The sequence below is a fragment of the Falco biarmicus genome, chromosome 9 (genome assembly GCF_023638135.1).
Source record: "Falco biarmicus isolate bFalBia1 chromosome 9, bFalBia1.pri, whole genome shotgun sequence".
NCBI classification, from domain to species: Eukaryota; Metazoa; Chordata; class Aves; order Falconiformes; family Falconidae; genus Falco; species Falco biarmicus.
Window position 1 is genome coordinate 38,332,477 of NC_079296.1, and position 22,883 is coordinate 38,355,359.

The 22,883-nt window shown below is 36.7% G+C and overlaps 2 protein-coding genes across 3 annotated transcripts in view; one reads left to right on the top strand and one right to left on the bottom strand.

Moving 5' to 3' along the window:
• Positions 1–22,883, top strand: part of CTNNA3 (catenin alpha 3) — a 500,767-nt gene that overhangs the window by 151,770 nt on the left and 326,114 nt on the right. The gene's annotated exons all lie outside the window — the stretch shown is intronic.
• Positions 1,910–22,883, bottom strand: part of LRRTM3 (leucine rich repeat transmembrane neuronal 3) — an 86,957-nt gene continuing 65,983 nt past the window's right edge. For both annotated transcript variants that reach the window (XM_056352601.1, XM_056352600.1), the window contains one exon: positions 1,910–3,822. In XM_056352601.1, the coding sequence (XP_056208576.1) occupies positions 3,613–3,822 (210 nt within the window). In that variant the 3' untranslated portion in view covers positions 1,910–3,612. The remainder of the gene's footprint in view (positions 3,823–22,883) is intronic.

Sequence of the window (22,883 nt, forward strand, 5' to 3'; positions counted from 1 at the left end):
TATCTCTGAAAACTGTGTATGGATTTTGTTGTTGCTAGTGATAGCTGTCAGATCCCTTGTTTATACAACAGTTTATACAATGCCTTATACTGCAAATTTTGATCGCTTTGTAATTGAAACGTCATTTGCTTTCTTGTATAGATGTTATTTTTGTGTTATGTTTTTATATACTGTCTTGAGACATATGCCGTAATTTGTCAGATTAATCGTTAATCTGACTATACACCTTCTTTAGATAAGCACTCCTTTCAGGTACTTGTGCTCAATTTCCTAATGGGTATTTCAGCCCTGTAACTTGCTGTACAAACATGATCCAGTGATCAAGGAACTGTGAATTGTTGCTTGTGGCTAGATTTATTTTAAAATTGTCTGTGCTTTTTTTATTGATAGAGGTTATACTCCATCAGTTTGCATTCTGCAAGCATAATGAATTCACCCAGATTTTTCTTGATAAAATGATCTAGCAGGGTATGGTGGTGTCACTTGACTGTAAGACTGAGATCGATGCTGTTGGCTACTGCTGTTTCTGGTTTATGGATCTTGCAGCAAAGGCTAATGATATATGAAAGTGACCCTCTGTAAATAAACATTTGAACAGATAGGCTCCGCCTACTTTCTTCTTGCTAACTTGTAGCTTAGAAGACTGGGGCTTTCTTAGGTGATATTTTGTTTTGTCCTCATAACTAGAGCATTTACTATTTCTGTGCGGTCCAAGTCAGAATAAAGCTGGCAATAGTATGTCAGAAAGCAGGTATACACACACTAACATAGGACCTTTGGAGTGAGTCCTTGTTTGGGTTAGCGTAACCTAGATTTTTTTTTGCACGATATGGATTTTTTAGGGAAGGTACCTACCTGCCATCTGGTTTTCTTGAAGACATCCATCTTGTTCAGAATAGCAGATTTCAGGCTGCTGTAGTCCATGAAATAAATGGTATTCAGTTATGTGTATGGAAACATGTTTCAACACTCTAGTTGTGGGGTAGGCAAATATTCCACTGCTGCTGTGGGTCCTGGGGTGTTGTATCTGTCTTTCAGAGCACTGGAGTGGCCCATTTGGGTTACAGAGTGCCTGGCATGACAAATGCCCAGGAAGCTGATTGTGATAGTATAGCAGACCTGTGAGGTGCGGGATTGCTGCTGCTTCTGTGACCCTGCTGTTCTAACATTTGCCTATTGATATGTTGGTCTGAAACTGCAGGTCTTTCAGGACAGGTCCAAGACAAACCAGATTCATTAATGTATGCTTCACTATTTAGGGCAAGAAACAAAGGAAGAAACATTCGTGTGTATGTGAATAAATACCCAGTAGTGCTCATTTAACAAGATGTATCAAAATGATTTTGCGTCTCTTGACGTGAGAGTTATTTTATCATGTTGCTTAGCCTACGTTCATTAGAGTGTCTAACATTGAAAATATTAATGTTGTACAGTTCTCCATAAATTAGGAGTACATGGTACAAGAAATACATTTGAACATTTGTGCAATTTGAGTAGTTACATCAGTGCCAGGACCATGTTCACGCACCATACATACACATACTTGAGGGCAGTGGGTCAAGGTAAAGCATAGGAAGTACAGAGTAAGAATAGCTGAAATCTTTTGGGAGGGTGATACCTGATCCTAACAGCTCAGGCCTTCTATTACGACCAGAATGCTTAAACATTAAACCTTAAAAACAACATTGAAATGAAGCAGTTAGCTTCTTCCTGCAGTATAAAAGTCACTCAGCTCCAGAATGACACTGCATTTTTGGTTTCATTTTATAATTAGCAAAATGTATTTTCAAACTGTGCATTAAAAAAATCCAGCACTGTAGAAGATGACCAGAAATGCAAGAACCCATGTAGTAAAGAAATAAGAAACTGAAGTGTGGAGATTTAAGATGAGTCTTAAAAAGACAAGTAATGTTTTGAATAGGAAATAATTTATGCAAAATATGTTACAAAATCTATGATGCTAAATAAATAACCAATACAATGTATTCTGTTTTGACACTTTGTTTCCACTTAAAAGATAGTGAATGCAGATTCATTTGTTAACAATATTTTGAAGCTATTTTTCTTTATATTTGCTTTATATTTTGTACAAACAGTTGAACTAATTTTAAATTTCAGTCTTCTGCTTTGAAGCTACAGGAAAATATGGTGGGATAAACATTCAGAAAAATAGATTTGTGGTTATATATTTTCTCTTTATTATAAAAAAGTTGCTTCACCATATGAAACTTTTTTCTCCTATACTTTGGAAGGCTCATGTTCCCTTTTATATTTACCAAGTCAGCATATAATATTTTTCTAATTTCTGTAATCTTTTATGATTACAACATGAGGGTAGTGTTATAAAAGTTATTCTCATACAGTATTGAGAAGTCTTGAAGATTTAAAACCAAAGAATGGGATATAGGAATGCTTCAATCCAGATATTAAATAGTAGACAAGCAATGTAGTAATTTTTAAGGACTTAATACTACATTTTTTTTATGTTTGTTTAGAGATTTTTGGGGTTTTTTTCTTTGTTTGATGTATCGCAATGTTAAAGGACTATTAACCTTTAACATTTGATCCAAATTACTGTGTATTTCAGCAAAGTAGAAGTTTCTTACTTAAGAATAACATTTTACATTCTAAGACTAGTATAACTCCAAGGTCTTGTCTCTGTTGCCACTTCCATCAGCAGCTATCTTTGACAGAAGCAGGTTTTGGGCCTATTTGTCTTTAAGTAGAAATACAAATGCCTGATTTGGCAGGCTCTGCTTTCACAGCAGTTTTTGTAAAGACAGCTGCCTGTTGAAGTCTCCTGTCCATATTGTCTTGCAGAACAGTGAGACTTAACAAAACATCATCAGTGTCAGCTAGCAGTTGCATATGTAAACTTTGTTCTTAAAATATATCTGTTTATCATTACATTCTTCTGATTTAGAAATCAGGCTGTATTTCAAGGCAACAGGTAAGTTTGAGGAGAATTTTATTTTTTTTGTAATTTTCATTTATAAGAAAACTTGGCTATGTATTTTAAGAATTTCTTAGAAGTCTGAATAGTTTAACCCTCCTTTTGGTTAATGCATTATTTCTGGAACCAGTAGATAAAATTCTACACATTAAACACAGTAAAAATGATGCATATTCTGCAAAGGACAGAATTTTAGATTAAAGTTTTCTGGGCACAAAAGCAGTAACAAAATGATCCCTACAAAACAGAGTAACTTAACACAAGAAATAACCTTTGTTAATTTGAGACTTTAGAAACTGAAACTTGTAAATTAAGATGTAATTAAATTATGGTTCTGTACATACCAGCTGTTCTTGGTAATTGAAACTTTACAATATGAAAAATACATTACATCTGTACAGTTTATACAGGTAGGTAGGATGAGTTTTGAAAAAGATCCACTTAAAGGGTCATACTCTGAAGTCAGAAAAATACTGCACAACTTAACTAATTACAAATTGTAGAGTTGAAACAATTATTCTTTGTGATTAATTTTTAATTTGAAAAGGGATCCTAGAATCCATAATATTATGTCTTCTCATTTCTGTCCATACATAGAATTTGGTTGCGACCTCTGCTACAGGGAAAACAAAAACAAAAAACCAACAAAAAAACACCAGTTAAGCCAGCTGCTGACTGTGTTCCTTGATTCGTGCTGCTGTTGTTATTGTGCTCAGATCCAGATCAGTTTCTAGGTGTGTTTCCACTGTTTCTTCCTGGTTATTGGAGTCATAGGGCTTGTGAGCAAGCAGTTCATGATGTACTCCACAGTAACTTATCGTGGGCTGATCATATGCAAGAAATGTTGACACATTCATAGACAGTGGTATCTAGGGGAAAAGCAAAAATGAAAACCAGCCAGTTACCAAAAGACATAATCAAATTGTACCTACCTGAATCTGATGTTGAAGAAATTGACCGTGTAAAACCACTGGCTAATAGAAATACAGTGCTGCATGTAAACAATCTCTCTATCCCTCTACTTCCTCCACTCCACCCAAACCCTAGTCTTTACTAGGGTGTTTTAAGCCAAACTGCTACCACCTTTGATCATGTGGCCTAGAGCCAGGTGTGTGCTTGAATGTATTTATGAGGATTAAGATATGATTGAACTCAAATTATCTTTAGAATGTAATTAGCCTCTTCTAAAATCAATCTATCAGGGAGGAGAAAGAGGAGTGTCTTAGTTGGGGGTATATGAAATATTTCAAATGAAATTTAAATGACTTTTCAAGTTTAGAGCTGTTAGTGGATCTTTTTTGAGTACGTCAGTGGGTGTGCTACCTTTGAACTGCTGGGAAATACTCTCAGATGACACGTTTCCTATTATTTATAACATAAGCATTGATTTCAATCTATCAGCTTGCAGTAAATACTGGACCACGGTAGATGATTGCTTCATCCACTGTTATGCTATGGTAGCTCTGGAAGCTTCACTGTTGCATGTTTAAGTCAAACGTTTTAGGCTGAAAAGTTTTATTACATATTTTTTTACTATTGGCAATTTTGAACATACTTCAGCACAGAATTATTTACAATACACTGTAGAAACAGTGGTGAAACAAATGCAGATTTTGAATTTGTATTTGTACTATTAGATTTTTTTTTACATATTAAGAAAATTGAAGGATAGAAAAGGTGACTATGTTGTAATGGCTGTGTGAGTCATACATTAAAGTCTTTAAAACCCAGACTTCTGTTTTTCTGAAAATCAGTGATATGCAGACCTGTTATAGAATCATAGAATGGTTTGGGTTGGAAGGGATCTCAAAGATCACCTGGTTCCAAGACCCCTGCCATGAGCAGGGACACCTTACACTAGACCAGTGGATGGGGCTCAAAGCCCCATCCAGCCTGGCCTTGAACACTTCAGGGATGGTGCATCCACAGCTGCTCTGGGCAACCTGTGCCAGTGCCTCACACCTGCACAGTAAAGAACTTCTTCCTAATATCTAGTACAACTCTACCCTCTTCCAGTTTAAAGCCATTCCCCGTTGTCCTGTCACTAGAGGCCCCTGTAGAAAGTCCCCCTCCAGCTTTCTGGCAGGCCCCCTTTAGGTACTGCAAGGCTGCTCTAAGGTCTCTGCAGAGCCTTCTCTTCTCCAGGCTGAACAACCCCAACTCCCTCAGCCTGTCTTCATAGCAGAGAAACTCCCAGATAGTTTCTTCTGACCTACACCTTTTGTCTTGTTACATCTTTTTCCCCTCCTTAAGTGTATCCCCTTCTGTCTCTGTTTCCTAGAATGGTCAGGATCTGACCACCTGCCATATTTCTTTTCAGAGTAAGTATTTGGGTGAGGAGACTTCTTGGTCACTGCAGTTCATACCACGGCTCATTTGAAACCATCAGTGAAGCTGCTACCAACAGTTGCTTTATTGCTGTCTGGGTGTGCTGGATCACTTTGAGGTTCTCGGGTTATACTCCTGGAATAGATATTAACCCTTGTGGCATGGTGACTAAACACAGAACATCCCTGTTTCTATTTCCTCCTTTGCATTTTTCCTTACTATTTTCCTCCTGACAGTAGTAAGTGTCTCAGTAAAAGTTTTATCTCTGTAAACCTCCTATACTTTGAACTTTTTTTAAACTCAATTAAGTAATACCATTATATTTGTAATGATAGCTCTTATCTCTTTGACAGCAATTCTAGAGTAAAAAAACACGGCATTGTTTAATTACTAGTGTTGTGTGAACTTCATATTGTTTGGAGTTCAGGTTCAGATAAGTACCCAAAAAGCCTTGGCTTATCTCAGATTTACAGTTGAGAAGCCTTAAAATTGCAACTGCTATTCAAGGAAGCATCTATCCTGCAAGCTGTTTTCCATTGCATGGTATTAAATATTTGTAGCGTGTGTGTGGCGGTAAAAGTTCCAGCAACCCATTAGCTTTTCAGTAAGGAAGTCTAAAACTCCAGGCTTGTTTTATATAGAAAATGTAGCTAAAAGGTTGCATTTACAAAACTGTATAGCAAACTAGAATTTTTTTTAAAATAATTCTGTTTGGTCCTGATAAGAATTTAATCCAGTGTTTGGGATGTTGATGTTTTTGCATTTATGTTTTGATCCTCACTGGTAGTTGAAAATTTACCACAGATTAAAAAGAAAGGGTGGTTTTTTGTGGTTTGGTTGGTTGGTTGCTTGGGGTTTTTTTTAATGAGAGTGAGAATTTGGTTCTGGCTTTTCTCTAGCAATTTCAGAGTCCTGCAGGAAATACATTAATTTATCCAGACTGCAGAAGTATATTCACTGCTAAACAGATGTGAACTGGTTGGGGAGGGGAATTCTTCTAGTTAGAGATTAGTATCTGGGCAATCAGCAAAGATGGGAAAGGTTCTAGGAAAGGCATGCAGCATTTATTAAGCTTCTGGTGTTGTGGCTGTGTTCTTATCTGATTGCTTGACATTGGCTTGGCTTTCATAAGAAAGGGAATGGCATTTTCCCCCTCAATTTATTGTACTTAGAATTAGAGGCAATATTTTCAGCCCAAGAATTTTGGTATTTTGTTAATTTTGTTAGATTTAATGGGCATGGGGAATTCAAACCTCCTGGGGGGATTTCAGGATGCAACCACAGAATCCTGCAAACGAAAGGGTGGAAACTTAAAGGCATAAGGGCATAGCCACAGATCTGGAGTGGCTTAAGAATGCAGGCATGGGAAAATACAATAGGGCAAAGGAATATTATGCATGGAGACGGCAAAGATAAGAAGCTGAAAAACAGAAGACCATGAACAGCAGGCATGAAAATAAGTAAACCAGGTTGTACACTGAAATAGGAGAATAAAATGAGCTGAAAGATGGATGGAAGTGGTGGAGTTGTGATGTATAATTCTGAAAATGTACAGAATATAGGAATGCCATTATAACATAGGTATGGGAATATAATATGTCAGCATATGATCAACATATAAGAATGAAATCTATTGCATATAGAAGTCAGTGAAATTCTGCTATTGGCTTCAGGGAAAAAAAAAAACCCAAGAAAAAAACAAGAAACCACAAAACCAAACAAACCAAAAAACCAGCCCCTGTAATATATACCAGTGAACCATAAAGGTTTTATTGGAATGAATCAAAATTAAATGCTTTATTCATGACCACTGTGAAGAATCCTGTTGTTTCAAATGAACCCCAAACCAAACCTGATCCTTTACCATCTATTGGTTTTTCTTTGTGATGTATTTACCATATTACTCAAATTTATTGGAGGTTAGATTTTAAATAGTACTATTTTTGAATCCTTATGCATGTAAAACAAATACGCTTGGAAGGAATAAAATACCTTGGGTTTATTAGTTAAAGAATACATTAGAATAAATTATAATTAATGTATTGAAGAAATCTTATCTAAATTGACTTTCATGAATCTTAACAACCTGATTTCAGACCTTGAATTACAAGTGAAGGCAGTTTCTGTCTTCATTTAGGAACCCCCTGAATTCCTTGTTTTCCTGCTGTTTCCTATAGCTGTGAACCTCACTATTGAACATTATTCTGAACAAAGTATCACTGAACCCATTTTATTCATATTTACTAGCCAATATTTCCAGGATATCTTTGATACTTCTCTGAATACCCTTGCTTCCCACAAACTTTCTTATTGGCAGATACTTTGCTCCTTTAGTGGTTCCTGTTTTCTTCCAATACCCTAGGCAGGTCATGGAATATTTGAAGTCCTTCACAGGGTTCTGGTTTTTTGATAAAGTTGCACAAGAATTACCTGAACACTCATTCAAGCTTCTTAACTGGCTTCTCCTTGAAGCTGAGTCCCTGTTCTGTATGGAGTCTTAGGAGAGGACTATAGCGAGATTATTCTGTACCTTTGCCTATGCCTCCTGCTCCTGTGCCCCTGTGTTTAAATCCTCTCTGTGATTTAGGCAGGTCTTGCATGTAACAAGTCCCTTATTTTTTCTTTTAAGAAGCATGTCCACTGGCTTTCTGTGAAAGCCCTAAACCTGTCTGGTGGGTATGGTTATGAAAAGAAATTACCTATCTGACCATGATCTCATCCCATTGCTTTCACTGCCTGCTGCTTCAAGCATCTATTTACTTAAAAGTGCTGTACTGATATGGAGAAATAGTGTGAAATGGGGACAATGGACATCGATTGTGATTGTATATGTCTGCTCAAGGAATGTGGGTATGGTGACTAGTCATGGGTGCGGTGTCTGGTCACATAGGCACACAGCCTTGAGGAGACGCCTACAGTTTTGAGGAGACGCCTGCCCTTCTTCCTCTAACAAAAGGGGCTATTTTAAAAAAGAATGAGAAAAGGATGAGAGATATTCCAATGCTGTCTAGAGGGAGTGAGTGCTAAGTCTCCTTGCTGAAGAAGATCGGATGGTCACAAGAACATGAATCACCTACAAACCTGCAAGACCACCACATTCCAGGCAACAGACTGATAAGCTAATTAACATATGAAGCGAGAGTAAGCGGTTTAGGTAACGAATATGTATAGGCATTAATTGAATATTCATTTGTTTTATTGTATAAATGTGAGATGGTTCGTCACTTCGGGCATGCACGCTTGTGGAGGAGCGATCCCCCGTGCATCTGCGCGCAATCAACATACCTACTTTATAACTTTCGAGTTATAGAGTCTAATTCCGTACGTCAGTACGGTGAAAACAAGGAGGGTAATTAAATTCAAGCTTCTTTTAAAGGAATAGGTCATAGCCGATTTGCGATGGTCATGGATTTACAGTTCATATCCTCCTAGCTGCTCTACTAAAATATATCTCACCCATGGGAGTAAGGTTACCAGAAGTTACTTTTTGTTGTTATTGGTATTTGCATACACTGTGAGGAGGCCTTACTGTAAGGCGACGAGTACCTCAGATTAAACTGTGGTCCCTTTAAAGTGCTGAAACTGGATGGCTGCTAAAATTGCTGGTTACTTTTAAAGATCTTAGTTTTTCTTTAAACTTCTAAATTCTTAAGTGGTTGTTCTTTAAAACTTGTGTCTACGTATTTCAACCTTTCAAAGTCTAAATTCTAAACCCTGGAAAAGGGCAATATATTGTTAGATCAGCTGGTGAGAACTTTGGCATGAAATGTCATAAGGCATTGGTATTAACTTGCCCAGCTTTACTTACGGGTGGCAGGGAGGAGTTGTGCAAGTTAAGGAATGCAAAGGGAAGGATGTTTTCAAGCTTTTTCTGCTTCTTTCAAAATTCATTTCTACTCAGTTCAGGCTGTACTTAAAAACCTACCAAAAGCGTAAGCAGTAACAATAGCTTTTTCAAATAGCAAAATTTTTCTTCACACAAATGTTAAATTAATGCCCTTTTGGTGAGAAAGAATTGTGTTTTCTATTCAAAGGGCACATCTGTCCACATATTGTGTGTGACTTCAACGTGAATATTTCTGTGACTCAAGAACACTTAGTTTTCTTCTCCTGTGATTTTCCTTCTCTGCAGTAAATCTAGGCAATAAAGTACAGTAGTGATATAGTTCATGTGCTTTGTTTGGGTTTGGTATTTTTTCTATTCCAACGTGTTCACCTCTGGTTACCTAAATTGTGGTCCCACATTGTGAGAAATAATGCAACTGAAACCAAACATGTATTATTATGCATCTGTTTTGTGCCCAGTCTTGACTGCCATGTTACAGTAAACATGTCCTAACTGTACATTCTTATCAGAGAAAGACAAGAGTGAGGAAGCAAAGGACAGATGAAAAGTCTGCATCACATCTGTGTTTTAAGCTTTTTAAACCATCTCTTCAATCACACTGAATGTGAGGACCACTTGTCTCCATGGCAATATAAGAAACTTACTATTTCAAAGCTCCTGTTGAAGTAGCTGCTGCTTCTAGACTTGTTCTAGTGGCTGAATGCTCTATGTTTATATTGATACCAAAAAACCCCCACAAACTTTAGTAAGTGCATGATTAGAATTATAGTCCATCAGTAATAATATTCTTACCTGTTCAATGTTTAACATTAATGGTAAGTAATGTATGATGCAGCATATTCCCGGAGAGAGAAGGGTGGTGTTAAAAAGTAAAAATCACCTTTAGAAACAAAGGCCAGTACTTTTGAACCTTTGTGTTGCATGTAAACAGTAAGTGATTTTTTGTCTTTTTCCTGAGGGATGGGAGAGAGTACAGAGAGCATTCAACCACTGTTGGGCTCCATGGGAAAACCATGCAAATTTTTTTGAAGATATTTCAATGTAGATTTGGTATCTTAATTGTAAAGTAGAAGCAATTGGCAAATATTTTTCAGTAAGTTGAATATACTAGTTTTGGCAATGACCTTTACCAGTTTTTTGAAATGCAAGAGTGAACAGCTGCTAACAGCTGCTACAGAGTATCACCTCCTTCTTTTTAAAAGGTAGAAATAAGGAAGAGGAGGAAGCAGAATAAAAAGGTTTTATTTTTCATTCTGATTCAGATTGTCGGGGTTCAGACTAATAATGAGCTCTGGTTTCCTAGTTGCTGGACATATTGTCTTGCATGCTAGTTTTCTTAAAATTTGAACAGGTTGACATTTGCTTACCGCCTTTCCTTCCTGCAAGGAATGTGGCATTCATGGGAGGAGAACAACTTGCAACTTGATTAGCTTTAATTGCTTGCTTGGCTTTGAAAGCAGTATGTATTACATCTTATTTTAGTTAGGCATTCATGCTAGCTATTAATGTTAAAAAATGAACAAGTTATAAATACTGTTCTGTCTGCCAAAGTAAATATCTGCCTTTCTTTTCTGAGTATTTTACGTGTTTGAGTGGGTGGGTTGTTTTTGTTTGGTTATTTTGGTTGGGTGAGAATTTTTTCTTTTTTTAACTGTAACAGCCTGCAGTTTTGAATTTATTTTTTAATAACAGTCCTTAAATTCTAGTGTAGTAAATTGTATTAGGGAAGTAGGCATGGGAGTGTATGATTATGAGTAAAAAATTATATCCTTTCAGTTGATGCATTGTTTGAAATTTGCTTCATAATATTAATAATGAAGTGCATATTGCCCTAAAGTATTTCTAAAAATGTTATTATAATTAGATCTGTATCTCTTGACACTACTCTCTTTAGGGTTCTCATTTGTTTTTCATTGGTATACAAAACTTGGTGTTTATTGATAGACCGAAGGAATAATTACTGAAGTACAATTTAAAAAATACAGCTCTGAACTTTGTGGGATTAAAAGTAAGTCAACAAAGATAAAAGTTTTTACTTTGAACTGAATCCATCATTTAGCCAGTATCTAAAGTATTAGATAGCAAGCCTTTGTTACATATGGGAAAAGGTAGCTATTTTTGTCTTAGTAAGTTTGTTGCAGCTTGGAGAATCTGACTGTCATACTGTATCTTAGTTATAATTCGTTATTTAGCAATCATTAGATAATCTTTAAATATGGAGAATTTGCATGAATAAAAAGCATATAAAAAAAGACATCTTTGAAAAGTAAGTAATGTATTTGTAGAGACGTCTCAAACAGAGTATGTTTGTAAGCCACCTATACGTAGATGTGTATATATTGTACGATTTACACTTAAAAGTCTTGTGGATGAGCTCTAAAAGAGTTCAGTGCAACTCCTTCCCTTCTCCTCTGAAAGCTTTAGAGTACTGAAAAGGACTGGAATTCATTGGTATATGCAGAAGGAAAGAAAGCTGAATGGAAGAAACCGATGAGATTAATCTGATTTATATTATAATTTGTTTCATCTTACAGATTTTCATTAAGCATATTTGTTTTGGTTGATAGTTAAATTGTTTGGCCCATCATAGGGCTATAAGTAGGTTTTTTTGAGGACTTTATTCCTCAGAGGTTAGATTCTTATATATTGGATAGGCTTGTGTTGAGTGTGATTAATCTGATCTTATTTTCGTTATCCTTCTCTAATTATTTTAATGTAACAAGCAATTTTAAAATCCCTTAAGTGCTATAACAGACAATCTCATTACTTTTCATCAGGATTGTTTATAGAGAAATAAACCAGTGTAAAATAAATAATGTGGAATAAACCAGAAGTTGAAGTATTACACGCTCCATTCAGAACCACAATTCAGACTCTGAAGAAGTCACAAGCCTACCTTAAGAAATAGAGGGTATTTTTGTTGATAAAATCTTAGCTTCTTGTTTACTTTTGGTGTGCGAGCGGTAGGGAATGTTATACAGCTTTTGCATCTAACTATAAGGAATAGGTTCTAACTTTAGTGAAAGCTACAGTTCTTAAAGCTCCAACAGTGGAGGCTTTAAGAAATGTCAGGAAATTTGATAACACTGATGATATAGATGTCTCCCTTTTTCCAATTTGCTCTTTCTCTCTCTTATTTCCCAGCTGTTAACCCCTTCTTACTTCTCTTGATTTATTGTTTTCCCTGTATTTCTGTCTTTAAGAGGAAGCATCCTTCTTATTACTGACCATATTAATAATTTGTGTAACCTCTCCATCTTCCAGTTATATTGCTGTTGGCTGCCTTTAATTTATTATCTCATTCACCTTGGCTTTTCTTTGTATTCTACTGTATCTCTTTGGCTACTCTCCAGTAAGGTGCCAGAGTGCTCTTTTTCCTTAAGTGTCGTAGCCCAGAATAGGCTTTCTTGATTGCAGGAAAGGAGACAGGAAACCCTGGTGGTGCCGAGACAAACTCACAGTGAATCCACCTGCTGTTTTAAATCTTGAGCATTAGCTTTTAGCCCTTGATGTTTAAACAGTTCTCCTCCTGAATGGACTGTGAATGTAGGTTTCATAGCTGCTCCTGCCAGCTGTAGCATGCAATTGTGACTAGTCTACTAGAATAAGCTGATGAGACATCCACGTAGTTAATCTAGTATTTGTATAAATTGGAGCTGTATGGGCCAACACATGCCTGGGCTGAAAGATTTATAGATTTGAAGGGAAAAGAATGTGCATTATCTCCAAGAGCAAAGAGAAGGTCTTATTTACTCTGCTATTTTGATTTTTCTTTCTCAAAATTTGGGGTGTAGAAAACTGAGTTTAACACAAACCTGATGTATTTCATTTGAATTCTATGTTAGTGACAGCTTGAAATTAAACTGAGGCACCAATTTAAAAACCACAAAAAACAACCAAAACCTGATGCTCTCAATCCTCTTCTGAATTTTCTGGAGAAGAGGTTTTCTAATCACATCTATATCTGACAGAATCCTGTCCAGTGTTCTTGTAACTGAAGAGTCATCATGCCCTCTCAGCAATGCAGGTGTGCTGGCAAAGCCCTTCATGCAGATGCAGCCAAGCTTGATTTTATTAGCTTAGCTTGTATCACTCAGGATGTTCTTCAGCTCGTGCAGGAGATCTGCTGTTAGACTGTTCTGATGACTATGATTGCTATTACAGCGCTCTCAGCTGACTTGCAGTAATATTGAGGCATTTGATGGTCAGTGATATGTTATATCAGGAGTATTTCTATGTAATAAAGTCTCAAGTTCCAGGAGCCTTAGAAAGTGTGTAAGAAAGGTTAAAAAGCCAATAACCCCCCTACATCAACCTCACCTTACCCTTCTCTGATACCTCTTTGTACCGTTGCACTATTTTGTGAGGCAATGCTGACCAGTATTTTAGGTTGGCCAAAGCATACGTAGATATGTATGGCATGTATAAATTCATTTAAAAGGCACATCAGGAAAATATATCTTTACACGTACGAAACTACTTATGAGGAATGAGAATGTTAAGTGTGTGTGTCTGTCTTTATTTTCAACAGTGTGGCAATATAAATGCCTCTTTTTACATTTTAAACAATCAGTTTCCGTGGAGTAGTGTCCCCTTGTGCACAGTGTTCTCAAATTAATAAATTAAATTTTAAAATCTAACTTAACATTCATAGCTTGCAACAGCTTATTATATGAGTAGTGTTATTTCAACGACTGATCCAGACATACCTGTCAGAGATGGAAAACCTATACTGAGATTGCTTTGATCCATTTGCTGATTTTTATGGTCTCAAAGTCCCTTGAAGTACCTGACTGAAATCCAAATTTGCTCCACATGCTGAGTTTTGCATTTAGAGCCTTAAATTAGTTGGAAGACATAGACAGATTCCCTTGGGATTCAATCATTTCTTGAAGCTTAAATGGTTTGTTTATTGTAGGAAGTGTTTTATATTCAAAATCTATTTTGCAATGTATAATGCATCTGTTCTCATTGAAAAAAACTTAGTACATGCTGCATACAATTCCAGGTATTTTTCTCCCACCCTGTCTTGTTCCCTCTCCCCACCAAGCTGATAAAGGCTAGTTTTTGTTTCTTTTGTTGCTTTTAAGTACACTTTGCTTTGCTGGAGAGGCAAGAGCTGGGAGCTCCTGGCTTGGCTAGAGGCAAGTTGGTGCTATCACTGGTAATTTGCAGCTGTGTGTTACAGTGAGTGTTATGCTGAAACTCAGGCAATGCCAAGACATCACAGAATGGGGGGTGGAGGCAGACAGGTTGAGGGGGTTTAAATTGGGTGTACACAGTCACAAAACAACAGTTAGACATTAGGTTTCCTTGTTCTATGAGGTGGGTTTGTGTTGCTCAGACAGTACAGGTAGGGAGTGGAAAGAATTTGAATCATCATCCATCTATTCACAGAGTAACTAAAATAGGCAAAATATGAATTCTCCATATAGTTACCACTACAGTTTAGTTAAATAACTAGTGTATTGCTCTTTTCTAATTTTTTGAACAAGGGCATTTTCATGTGTCTTAAAAAAACCTCTTGAATGATGCCAAAATGATAGTGCAGTTTTGGCAGAGGCTTTTTTTGGAATGAAGTCCTCTTTCTTTGTTAGTGGTAGGAATATTGACATGTTCACCCAGAGAGAAAAGACTTCCTAAAGGATATAGGGAGAAACAACTCAAAACACAGAAGAATTGACACTAAAAGTCAAATTTCTAACTGTAAACCTATAAAATTAATATATATGAATGTACCAAAAATATTAAAATATTTACATTTAATGTTCAAATAAAATATTGCTTTAACAGACTCAGTTCCTGGAATCTACCATGCAATGAGCAGTGTTTTCCTTATTTCTACAAGATTGTGTAATTTCATAAATCTCATTGGAGTGAAGTATTTCCAATTACATTAGTGAATAAGCTCTATGTAATTATTTAAGTAAATTAAAGAAAGTTCATTATTAAAAAATGTAATGATATTGTAAGAGAAGGTAAATACCAGATGCAGTTTGAAAAGCAAGAGAAGGGTTTAATATAATTGGTGTTATCTCATGGAATGGGAAGCATGGGGTATATGGTTCTTTCAGTTCTCAGGAAAGAGTCTTAATGTTTACCTGACAGTGTTTACCTGACAAATATAAAATTGTTATTTTCTGATGTGACGGTAGTAATAACACAGTATTTGTTTTCCTTAACCAATCCATCCTCTACATATATTGTTTAATGTTTGCGCTAGTGAAAGAATTTTCTTTCTTTAAACTTCTTTCCTTCTGTGAGTGTAAGTGGTCTTCATGTCATGTTTTATCACTGTAATATTCTAGAAAGAAAAAGCTCTGTTATATTCTGAAGCAGTATGTGCTAGATGATTTCTATTGATGAGAAGTATTAATATTTACAAGTTAAAATGTTTATATCATGTGCATCAGTTGCACTGCTCCTAAGACATTTGTGCGGCACTCAGATTGGATGTTTGTATATCTGTTCATAATGACACAATTCTTCAGTGTAGGGCTACACATTTTGCAGGGCAAGAAAGCATATTTTGGCCAATTTTAATACTAATTCTTTTAAAATCCAAGCCAAACATTTAAAGCATAAAGTGGCTTTTTATTGATAGTCAGGCTGTTCATTATCCTTTTCACTCTTAAATGCTGCACTAGTTAGTTACTGTGGCAGATTTTCAGTAAAATTATAGTAAGCAAGGAAGTCTATGGGCAACACACTGTGAGAGTTAGAGGTATGAAGGTAAAGAACCAAAGCTGAGTAGAGCAGTTTAAAAAAAAAAAAAAGTCCTGGAAAAGTTGTCATAGACCTTTTTGGTTCATTAAAGATGACCTTAATTGCTAGATGGCATGGTTCACAGAACTGGGACTTGATTTCAGAGTTTCAGATATTCAGGTGAGTTGTGCTTAGCCCAGTGTGGTAGTTACCAAAAGTCATTAGGAGGCTGCTCTGTTATCTCTGTACTGCAGCCTCCTTTATAGCCCTAGTGGTACAGGAACTTGATAGGACTACTATAAAAGAGAGACTCTTTCAGTCTGTATCTGGGTTATTATTCCCCTTCACAGCTTTTTTGGCAAGTGGACCTTAAAACCCCATCCTCCTGTTGATACCAGTGGTATTCCTTTCAGATTCGTCCAGGTAAAGTGCATTTCCCCTTTAAAGAAGTCCTCAAGCAGTGAGGGGAATAAAAACTGTTTAGGATATTTATTTAGAGCCGGCCAGTTAAACCTGGTCACTTTGATCTTTTATAGTACCCAGTCATGCAAATATGTTTACTTTCTTATATTAACTGTGGAAAGAGACATCAATATGTACTTACTGCATAGCTATTTTTGGTTGGTTTTCTTTAGGTGAAAATGGAGTCATGTTGCTGTGATAAAAGAAGCAGCTTGTACTATTTTTGGTATTGTGGGTAGGCAGGGGATGGTTCTTTTCAGAACATGCAACCTGAGATATTAAACAGTATTACCCCCACCCACCCCCTACATAACAGGAGACCAGCATGAGTTTAAGGGAACACACAAAATGATGATGGGCAGCACTGCCAGCATTTCTAACAGATTGGGCCTGGAGAAAAAGACTGGAGCCTGAATATTTTTGAAGTATTGAACATAAAAATAACAAGTGAAAATATTACAGCAAATGTAGTAAATGTATTCTACTTACGCAATTCTATATGGAAACATCCACAGAATTTATAAGAGAAGATGTGTTTATGCTCAGATAGCTTATTTGCTGTTAGAACAAGTGGGGAAACTGGAAAACCAGAGAAACTTCGAGGGCTCAATAGCTAGGCATAGTAAACCAGGCCAACTGTGTGCAAGGAAAAAATTAAATACAGGTATACTAGATATTCCTAACTTTGCTTGGCCTAATGTCAGTATTTACTACCTCCAGGAGGCAAGAGGGGGAAGGCTGTCCTGGTAATAAAGGATAGTACGCTCTGTGTTTGAGAAATATGAAGATGATCTGTGAGCCATCCAGGTTAACGGGTACGTGCACGTTAAAGATAATAAAATAGTGATGCTTTTCAAAATGTTGAGAAACGTGCATTCTGAAGCCTGCATACTCTACCTGCACTCCTGATGATAGAATATGAACTTTCACTTAGATGGAAATTCAAAAAATTGAGAGATTTTTGGATACACAGTGAATTCGTATGAAAGATAATTTTTTTAGGCCTTTTGAAGTTTTTTCACAGCACTCAAGCATTTTCATTTTCAATTAAAATATTATGCTCTGTTTTTGTTGCATGCTGTATGAATAATTAGTCGCAATAATATCAATTAGCAAAATTGATTTTTGAGAAATTAGTTTAAAAACGACAAGAGTATATTAAAAATTATAGTGGGATAATTTTTCTCTAATCCAAACATTCCAGAATTTTTAGTGAAATATTATGATAGATTTTTTTTAATTAAATAGAATTCATTAATTGGAATTATCTGATGGAGAAATCCATCCATCTGTTTCTGACCAAATCTGAGCACCTTGAGAATAATTCCAAGGATTGGTTCATTTGCTGAGGCCAGATCATGCCATTAGCATGATGATCTTCATAGAATGGTTTGGGTTGGAAGGGACCTTAAAGATCATCTAGATCCAACACCCTGCCATGGGCAGGGACACCTTTTGCTTGACCAGGTTGCTCACAAAGTACTGAGATATCAGATTCAGACAAGGCAACCTAGCAACAATAGATTGCATTACTACTATTAGTAACTCAATGTTTAGTGGATGTTAGTAATTAAAGTACTTAAATTGTCATGAAAGAACATAGATAATCACTGTGTCAGTTCTTTATCATCTAGCTGCTTGAGCAAGCCATTGTCTGGTGTATGTTACACACCAGTATGTGGCATGGATCCCCGTTTTCTTCCTTTCAATTTCCTTAGACCGTTCTGTGTTCTCTCTCTTTTGGAGTATAGCGGTAAGAAAATAGGTGTGGACATTGACTTGCCTTGTATGTATGGCTCTGATGGCCCCTGTTCTACATAGTTTTGGGAGTTTTAGGGCAAAAGATGTTATGAGTAATGTGGCTTTATGTAATCATAAATTTCTGGTTTAGTACTTATTAGCCATAAAGAAACAAAAAAGTTCAATTAGTATGTGTAACTTCTTTGGAGTGTCCTCTTGCATGGGATCACTGACAATAGAACAGTAACAGCTTACTTGCATTTGCTTGACTTCATTCACAGCTCAAGTAGTGTCTTGTCAGTGAAGGAAGAACAGGATTTTCCTCCATTTAGTTAGTCACCATGGAGTGCTCTTGTGGTTCTACAATCCTAAGCAATACAAGATCACTTCTGAAAAACTGCTTTTGAATTAGAGGATGCTGACATGCATTTGGACTGTTCCATGTGAAAGTACTGCACATTCAAAGTAATGTTTATGGGTCTGATCTTAGAAGTCCTGCAGCAGACTCAAGGCCTTATTTGGAGAAGGATATATGAGCTTAAATGGCACTTAAATGGGTGCTAATGAACCTGAATTGGGGAAGGCAACCCCAAGTCCTGTTCCTTGGTTTTTTTGACCTGTAAATTTCTTCAGTGCTGCAGTTCAGTGTAGTTTGTCGACTCAGAACAATCCTAATTTCCCTCACACATAAACCTAACTAAAAAACCCTATCACCAGGGGATCCCATCAGCTGTGCTGAGTGATGTTTGCACCTGGAGGTTGGATTAAGCAGTGCTGAACACTGCAGGAATGGCATAGATGTTTGCTTACAACATTGGCTACAAGTGCTGATAGCACTACATTTCATCCAAAGAATCTGAATATACCTGAAGAAGGGCCAGTGTAAGCCCTTGCTGGGCCTTTGTCTTTTAGGAGACCACTGTGTGATCTCACAGAGAATTGTCTTGGCTAACTTTACCTTCTACAAAAATCTATTTAAACCAGTCTTCTATGAAAACCTTTGTGTAAAACTTTCATTGTAAGAATTTGCATGAGAATGACCAAAACAATTAATTTCTCATACAACTTTTCAAAAATCTGGATTTGCATACCTTAATATGCATGCCAGATGGGCTGAAAATATGACCAAATTTCACAAAATTTCAAATATTTGGGCAGAATTTCTTTAGGGTGATTTTAGAAGAAAAAAGAAATATTTTACATAACTTCATATGACAGAGATGTTTTCTGCCTTTTAAAGACTAGTTTGCTATTTATTGTTTTGTTCCTTTTGGTAATGTGCCCATTAAAAATAGATGAACAGAGAACTATTGAGCTGAGCTAACCAAAGACACAGATGGCTAGTACAGAAATCTGCTAGTCTCTCAAATCTCTGTTGGAAAACTTGTGAAAGTCTTTTTACCTTGAAGCTAGTGAAGTTAAATGGAATGGATTGCATGTTTGTTTTCTAGCAATGGATTTTACAGTTGTACAAACAATTTCTCTAACCTTGTGAACATTAACAGCACACTTGATAAATCACATAAGGATTTGAAAGTAGCAGTATTGTTCACGGGAAAGATTTGATTACAGGGAAGCTAATGTAGATTTCAGTGCTGTTGAGATAGTTCATTCCTTTATGCACTGCATCTGTGGTGCCTGCTCCTAAATCAGGCAGCTGGCTTTGGAAATCTAGAAGTTTATTAGGACACTTTGTGCCTCCACAGTGTCTTTGTGTCCCAGCCACACAGGTGGGTCCTCAATTGTAATTTGTCTTCCACAGAGCCATCTGGGCCGCCACAGTCTTTGACTTTATCTGCACTCTGGATCTGGCATTGATAGGAAATGGATCTGGAGAAGGCAAAGTGCTGCCCAGGAAAGATTACTTTTTCCTAGACTAATTCAGGACTTGGTGGAAACTCTAAGTTTGGCACTCTGTCGGAAGAGGAAGGTGATAAAATAGTTGAGTTGTCATGATTTTTGAAAGATACAGCCAAATTACTGATTGCTGAAGGCAAATGCACTAATTTCACATGTATGAAATTCTGTAATAAGTGAAGGCTGGCTTGAGAAGGAAGTTACTTTAAAGCAAGCTGGTGTGTCAACTGATTTATGCTGCAGTGATTGCCCAAGAAAATGCTCTTGCTTTATTGTCACAAGGTAATCCTTTGCACAAGGTAATCCTTGTTAGTTTTCCTGCCCGTTAAAATAGTACCTTGGATTTTCTCTGTCAGTGTTTTCACTGTTCCCTAAGGTATCAAAGAGGTGCCATATCTGAAGATGGTGTCCTTGGCAGCACAGTGAAATGCACTGATGAGACTTCTAGCAAAGGTACTCTACTCAAGGAAGTAAATCTCTCAGCCTGCAGTCCAATGAAAATGCTCTTAAGGGAGTTTCTACGTTACACACTGTGGTACAGAGTTGCTAACTCAAATCCCAGAAATGATATAGTCATATTAGATCTGTGTGTCTTAGTAACAGTGCCAACCCCATTGCCTTTTGTTTATAAGCAAGCTCAGTCTGGGTTAGATTACTTACCTTCTCCATTGCTGTGTGTTCTACAGTGCAGTTTTACGTGCAGTGTCTTTTAAATCTTCTAACAGTGATAGCTTAAAATTGGCTTATGTAGAAATAATAACTTGTAGTTTGAAAGTAAGTTAGCAATTTGATAACGCTATTCAGTGTTACTGTTGTCTGGATGTTACTGAGAGAAGGGATGGAAAAATTCTGTTGCAAACTTCTCCAGAGATAAGATGGTAACTTGGAAATAGCGTGACAAGGAAAGCAGAAACAATTAATTTTAAACTCAGGTTGAATCTGTAAGCTATACCACTCAGTGTCCTAGGTATCCATCTTTTTCAGTACATGCTGTCATTCAGTTTATGGACTAAATGTAAAAATCACAGTAGAGCTTTCAAAACACTCTTATGAATTCATTTTCTGAAAGGTAGTTATGCACTTTGAATAAATGGCACACATTATTGTTTTGGTTTAGAAAGAGAAACTTTAACAAGCAAAAAATGGGATGGGTAAAAATTCACCAGTCAGGGAAGTTACTGTATTGCTGAGGTTATTATTTGCATTACATTGTTGATATGTTCATTTGTTCTTTGTGACATAGTCTGTTTTATTCCATAAGAGCAATACCTACAGCATAATGGGATTTTCAGTTTCTGAGATTCTTTATGTTCTGTTTTTATTCAATTAGTATGTGGTGCTTTCACTCATGTTGACTGTTGACTGAAAGGAAATGAAGAGACAGAAACAGAAAAACAGAAAAAAATATCCTTAATGTATTCTAGTCTTTACCCTTCATCTACCTACCCGTCCTTTCTCTTCCTTTCTGCCCCTGGAGATGTTTGAGCAACATGTGCTACTGCTTCGTATCACCCCTTCACTTCCCTGCAGCAAAAACACATAGTCTCTAGACTACAGCATTTTTACTGCATGTGAGGAAACCAGATTGTTACTCTTGCTGCATTTACTGTACTTCTTTCACTGATACTGCTCTGCTGCCCCTGAGGTCTGAATGACATTGATCTGATACAGCCTAGAAATAAAGCCATCGTGAGCTGTTCAGAAATCTCATGGCTAATGCAAGGAAGTCATTAATGCTTGCATCTTGTTTGGATAAATAAAGGAGGGTAAGGAAATTGCACCTTAGCCAAAATATGAGAAGCGTGATGATACTGTTAGGACAGGATCTCCACTGAAAAGCCTTACAAATGCACATGTTGTAAGAAGTTGTTTTTAAAAAACCAAACTTGTCTAGCTGTCCGGTTGGGAAAAATGGGTGCAGTGAAAGCAGTAGTATTTGCTTAATGCTAGGTTTTCAGAGTTATGGGAATCTTTGCCATTGTCAAACTCTCTATCTTTGTTAATTTCCTTGTTGAAAACAACCTTTTAGAGAAAAACTCTCCATCAGCAAAACAGTTTTCCTGAGAAGTATTGTGGCTTTTTTATTTCTTTTTAAAGCGTGGTATAATTTATTGATGTATCTCTCCAGTGTTGGTGTCCTTGGTCAGGGGTCCTTTTTAATCTACTGTTGTGCTGTGATCGTAGTATATCGAGTACTGTGCAACATCATGGTAGCTATTCAGATAAATGCTTTCCATTTCCATTTCTCCTTTACCTGACATAACACAGCATTACTTCCTGCACCGTTGTGCCTGTTAGTGACTCTCACAGAGTGTCCCATTGTACATCTGTGGCACAGCACCTCACTTGTAAGAGCTCCATTATATAGGCATGGTAACATAAGAATTGGCAGAGCTTTTTATTTATCTTCATTTTATTTTGTAATCATAAATATGTCTGTTCAGTGGATTGTTCTAACATCTAAAATATATGCAACAAATGTGGGTTTTACTGAATTTTGTGGAATCTGCTGCTTTGATGGGTAGAACTGTGTGTCCCTTTGTAATTTTTTTTTTCAGTGTTGGAGGATTATTAATACTTCTCAGCTGCCTCTCTAAATGTTTCTCTTCAATCAGGGCCAACTGTAACTTGATGGAACAGGTGGTTGCTTAACCAGCAAATCATTTAACATAAAGCCCCAGCCAGAATGTAGCTTTTTATAATTAAAAGACTCATACTGCTACTGTGAGCCATCTTTTCCCTTGCTCAGCATTGCACCACCGTTTCAGACAGAATGTGCGACAATAAAATAAAGAACATCTCCAATGTTAACCCTGACTCACCCAAACATTTCTCACATGTATTCGATAGTAGGGTGATGTAAGACTTGAGGGACTTGCTTTCCATGTCTCAGGAGAAAGTGTTTCTTTTTATTTCTACGTTTCTTTTGAAGATGGCAATCTCTTCTTGTTTTAAGGGGAAAAACCCCAACCCAAGCATATGGTTCTGCCT